Source organism: Lolium perenne, chromosome 3 (assembly GCF_019359855.2).
Source record: "Lolium perenne isolate Kyuss_39 chromosome 3, Kyuss_2.0, whole genome shotgun sequence".
Lineage (NCBI taxonomy): Eukaryota > Viridiplantae > Streptophyta > Magnoliopsida > Poales > Poaceae > Lolium > Lolium perenne.
In genome coordinates this window covers 180,483,013-180,488,239 of record NC_067246.2, presented here as the reverse complement: position 1 = coordinate 180,488,239, position 5,227 = coordinate 180,483,013, and the positions used below count along the sequence as shown (strand labels likewise).

General features: G+C 52.8%; 1 protein-coding gene across 1 annotated transcript; it reads right to left on the bottom strand.

The window, feature by feature from the left end:
• Positions 1-227: 227 nt before the first annotated feature.
• Positions 228-3,108, bottom strand: LOC127342750 (uncharacterized). The gene has a single exon (XM_051368758.2). The coding sequence runs from the start codon at positions 2,802-2,804 to the stop codon at positions 654-656; it is 2,151 nt and encodes a 716-aa protein (XP_051224718.1). The 5' UTR covers positions 2,805-3,108; the 3' UTR covers positions 228-653.
• Between the last annotated feature and the right edge of the window lie 2,119 nt (positions 3,109-5,227).

Here is a 5,227-nt window from a genome sequence, read left to right as displayed (position 1 = left end):
CAAAATATGATAAGCACAACTGGCCACAATCATGGCGGATTATACCCCCAAACCACACCAATCCAAACACTTAACTAAGTTCGACAGCTCATGCAACACTATACTCCGTAGAACTTCTCCTCAAGTAGTACGGAGTATCAGCGAGAAAGGGGATTATCCGTGGCAATACTGTACACCGTACACAAGTCGTGGTATTGTGGCACGTACAATGATGTAAAGACAAAACGAACAAAAATGTAAAGCTCTATTACTTTCTGGTATATAGACACACATGGAATTCACATCACATCACCTAATGCAACATCTTGGTAGAGCTTTCTGGCCATTTTAAAACATGCACATCAAGCTCTATATCACTCTGTACAATTAGAGTAATGTCTCTCTCTCTATATATATCTCACTCACTCACTCATGTAGTACTAATAATACACTGCATTGATCCTCTCCATCAGCAACCAATTACCCAATCTCACTCGTGTCAATTCTCCTAAGCTACCCACAAAAACCCAGAAAAAATCCCATGGAAAATACGGCAAATAATCCAAGAAACAACGGTGTTTTTGTTGCTTTTTGACTATTTTGAATTTTTTAAGTTTTTTTTCTCTCCTTTATTTCCAATCGTCAATGCAACACTTATCAAGTCAGGAGTAAAATTAGTAGCCCACGGCGACAGCAGCCGCGGCGGCGGTTGCCGGCGTCCCCGGCAACGACATATCGTCATCATCTTCGAAGAGCGAGCCGATCACCATGAATTCCCCGTCCTCCTCCGCCATGGTCACGGTCGCGCCTTCCTGGATCTGCAACTTCTCCCGGTACGAATTGATCTTCTCCAGCTTCAGCCCGGCGCGGAAGCGTTCGATGAAGTTGTCCGCCTTGGTGTTAACGTCGGGGCTCGCGCAGTACGAAGGCGCCGGCGACGCCGTGACCGACGGAACCTCCTCCTCGCCCTCTGACATCGGCGGTGGAGGGGGTGGTGGCGGCATTGGGGGCGATGGCGGCGGGAGCCGGTAGCTGTGGTAGACGACGCCGCGAGGCCTGGTGTACAGTGGCGGCTGCTGCGGGTACCCCTGCGCGTGTGGTGGCTGTTGCGGGTGCGCATACGCGTGCGCGTGCGCGCGCGGCGGCCGTGTCCTCACCGGAGCTGGCGGTGGCGGCGTAGGAACGAGGCGAGACGGAGGCTGTGGTGGTTTCCTGGATCGGTGCGTTGGTGGAGGCGGGGGAGGCGGTCTCGGTGGCGCGAGGGAGTGGATGCGGCGGCTCTTGCTGCCTCCTTTTTTGAAGAGGTTGGAGAAGATGGATGATGGCGGCGGAGGGGGAGGGGGTGGTGGTGGTGGCCGCGGCGGTGGATTGGTGCGGGTGGTGGCTTCGGGGCTCGCCGATGATTCGGACGAAGGCGAGGAGTAGTGGTCGTCGGATAGATGGTGGTGGTGCCTCTCCCTCTTCATGATAATGCTCTTGCGCTTCTTCTGGTAGAACAGAGCAATGGCGGATGCCAGTTCCTTTGCCCCGCCCACGCTCCCGCTCCTCTTCTTCTTGCTCCTCGACATTGTCGCCGGCGGCGGCGGAGGAGGTGGTGGTGGCGGTGGCGTCCCCGGTGGAAACATGGCAGTCGACGATGGGAGCGGGTTATTGATCTCTTCCACTATAATCTCCTTCTCCACTTCCTCCATCGTCGGCAGGCTCTCCACGCTGTGCCGCCGATGCCTATGCCGCGGAATCACCGCTGGCGGTGCCGCGGATGCAAGCTCCGAGAGCGTAGCGTTCAGCTCCTCCGGACTCCACGTCCTGCTCCTCGACGGCCTCGCCGTAAGAGTCTCCGCCGAAGGATGCTCGTCCTCCACCACCGCAGGCATCTTCGGCAGCTTCTCGGCGCTCCGCCTTGGCCTCCTGGCACCCAGAGGCGTGGGCACCTCGTACTTATCCGCCTCCGACAGCGTAGCGTTGAGCTCCTCCGGGCTCCACGTCCTGCTCCTCGCCGGCCTCGCCGCAAGAGTCTCGGCCGCGGGATGCGTCCTCCCATCGTCCTCCACCACCGCATCCATCTTCTGGGGCTTCTCGACGCTCCGCCTCCGCCTCCTCGCGTCCTGAGGCGGCGCGCGCACCTCATACTTGTCCACCGGGATCGCGTTCACGTCCGACGACGTCCTCCTCAGCCTCGGGCGATCCGCGTCCCCCCGGGTCCGATCGGGCCAGTCGTCTCGCCGCGGCCGGTACAGCTCGGCGTCGTCGTAGGGGCGCCAGGCCAGCTCCGGCGACTCGAGGCCCCACACGCCGTTGCTGCCGAGCCGCAGCTCCGGGTACGAGCTGCTGCTCTTCATCCGCCGGATCCCCGCCGTGGTGTGCGCGCTCTGGTTGGAGTCGTAGGAGCTGTTGAGCCTCTCCCACACGTCCTCGGTGGACGCCTCCGCGATCGGCTCCGGCTCCGCCATCGGCGGGGGCAGCTCGCGACGGCTCTTCGCCGCCGCCGCAGCGCTGGCGGACTCCCCGTCGCCGTCGCCATCGCCGCCGCCGCGGCCGAGGAGGCCGCAGAGGATGGCGAAGAGGACGAGGCAGAGGTTGACGACGTCCCAGCCGCTCTTGAGCGTGATCCCTCCGCGCTGGAACCCGCCGCCTCCCGACGTCCCGCCCCGCCGCACCGCGGACGGGAGGAAGAGCAGCACGAGCAGGGAGAAGAGGAGCACGAGGACCCAGACCTTGGCGCCGCCCGCGCCGCCATTGTCGTCGTTGTCGGCGGTGGAGTAGGAGGTGCTGGGGCCCGCGCCGCCGTCGACGCTCGAGCCGTTCCTCGCCTGCGCGCCGTCCATCCCGGCGCCGCCGCTGCTGATTCCTTGCACGGTGGAGTAGAGATGCGAAAGCCAAAAGAGCAAAAAAGGCCGCGGCAGAATGGTTCGTGTCGAAGCTTTTTGGATCCCTCTCTCTTTTCTCTTCGCTAATCTGCTGGTGTGTTGGCTGCTTTCTTCCTCGCTGCTTATATACGTGAGGTGCGGAGATGGCTATTAGTAGAGCTGTGCGTTCGTAAGTTGTTTGTCCGGTTATATAATGCGGCACGAAATCGAAATGATTTGGTTGAAATGAAAGATGGGGCGCCGGGGGAATGAATGATTGTTGAGCCAGTCTAGTGTAATGTGGTGGACTAGGTGAGCGTCAATCTGTTGTTAATCTAGTCTAGTACTGGTAGGAGTACTAATTACGCGCTTCCGCGTTGCCACGAAGCTTCGGTGCCAAGTAGATGGTTTAGTTTTTTTTCAAAAAAAATCCACCGATTCTATTGGTATCCATAGCAGTACAAAAAATAATAAAAATAATAAAAATTAACTAATATGTTCTCAGATCACCTAACGACGACTACACATTAGCGCGAACCGAAGACACGCTGCCTTCCTCGCCCCTCCATCGAGGGAGCCAGGCAAAGTAATAAAAATTAACAAATAGGTTCTCAAAACACCTAGCAACGACTAGACACTGGCTCGAGCCGAAGGCGTGCTACCTTCCCCGCCCCTCCATTACCGAAGCTATGAAAGCTTGTCGTAGTAGAGTTTGTTGTAGTAGATAGTGATAAGACTCATGATAAGCACACCAGAGCAGGAACCAACGCTAGAGATGAGACCTGTAGATCGAAAGAGCTAAATCTGAAGCCACACCAACGAACATGAAAACCGACTGGATCCTAAGAAATCAGCGGGGCGAACAACTCCACGCGTCTTCTGCCGGTGCGAGCAAATAACGGGGAGTAACTTATTCTGACTTGAAGATGTATCCACCGCCTTACCATCTTGAAGAAGACACTAAAAAACCTAAATGAAGACCGGAAAACTTCCCGTTGGCAAGGGGCCGTGCTCCACCACGCCTCCAAGACTCCAAGGCACCGGAGGCGGAGTAGACCAGCGGCGTTGCGGGAGAGGGGATGGAACCCTGGATGGGTTTTGACTATCGCCTATCTATCTCCTTGGAGCTCAAGTACCGGTTCGATCCCTTTGGTTGATATCACACGATTTAGTTAGTACGTGATATGTGCTAATTTGTGTCAATCTGACAGGTGAGCCCGTGAAATATAGATCGAGGAAATCGATGGATCTCATCCATACAATGTGAATCATGTCATCCGATGCCATTTTTCGGGGCCAGGTCGGGTATATATAAGAATGACATTTTTACCCACGTGTACGGGTATCCGCGGGTACCGTGACCGTATGGGCATAGTATGGACATACTTTTATACCCATAGTAGGACATGGGTATAGCCTTGTATCCATTGGTAATACCCATACCGTATTCGTTCATAGTGTAATGTGGACTTTAGCCGTGGAGCTCCAACTCATGCAGTGGAGCATCCATCATATGTCATCAGTTGACGATTTTTCATGTGACTCATCTGCTCTTGTTGACTTGTGAGCTATGAGTATGGGACTGCGATTTCTAAATTTTGGTAATTGTTATGTATTCAAGTACATGTTATTGAGTTGAGATAGTTTTTTTGTTTTGCGGTGAATGTAGAATTGTGAATAACTTGTGTACTGTTTGATCTAACTATCGGGTACCCAATGAGTATGTGTATCTGTCGGGTATGGTGTGGGTGAAGTTTTATGCTCGTGGTTATAGATATAGGTAGAATTTTGTATCCGTTGACGATATATGTATGGGTTTGATATTTCTCTACCATATGCATTGATATCCTTTTATATATAGCAACTTTCAATTTTCGTACCCCTTAGGTAAAAAGAAGTTTCCATTTTTCTTAATTATCTAAAGGTGCATAAGTTGGAGTACGCGGCAAGGAATAGAATAGCAGTGTGATCTAAGGATTAATCCTACATCTCCATATATGTTTTATAATTTCTGATGATTACTTATATTTTGTTTTTTTTATTGTCGGTTGGATTTGTGTGGCTGTGTACTCTTAAGTCAAGGCAAAACTCTGGTGTAATACTTAAATCTTTTAAGCAATAATAAACGGTTGTCTACCGGGGAAATAAAGATTAACCTGGTCATCATTCAAGAGTGTAAATATGCACCATTGTCTGCATTGTGGTTCTAGCTGTTGCAAACCGTGTAGACATGGATGGTCGTGTGATTTATGGATAAAGCCTCCATCTCCATAGACGTGTTGCAGTTTTTCCATGACTACTTGCATTCTTGCCTTTTATTTAACCATCGGTTGGATTATGCGGTTACGTGCATCTTAATTATACAGAGAGCAGATGGAACGTTTAAACCTTTTAAGCACATC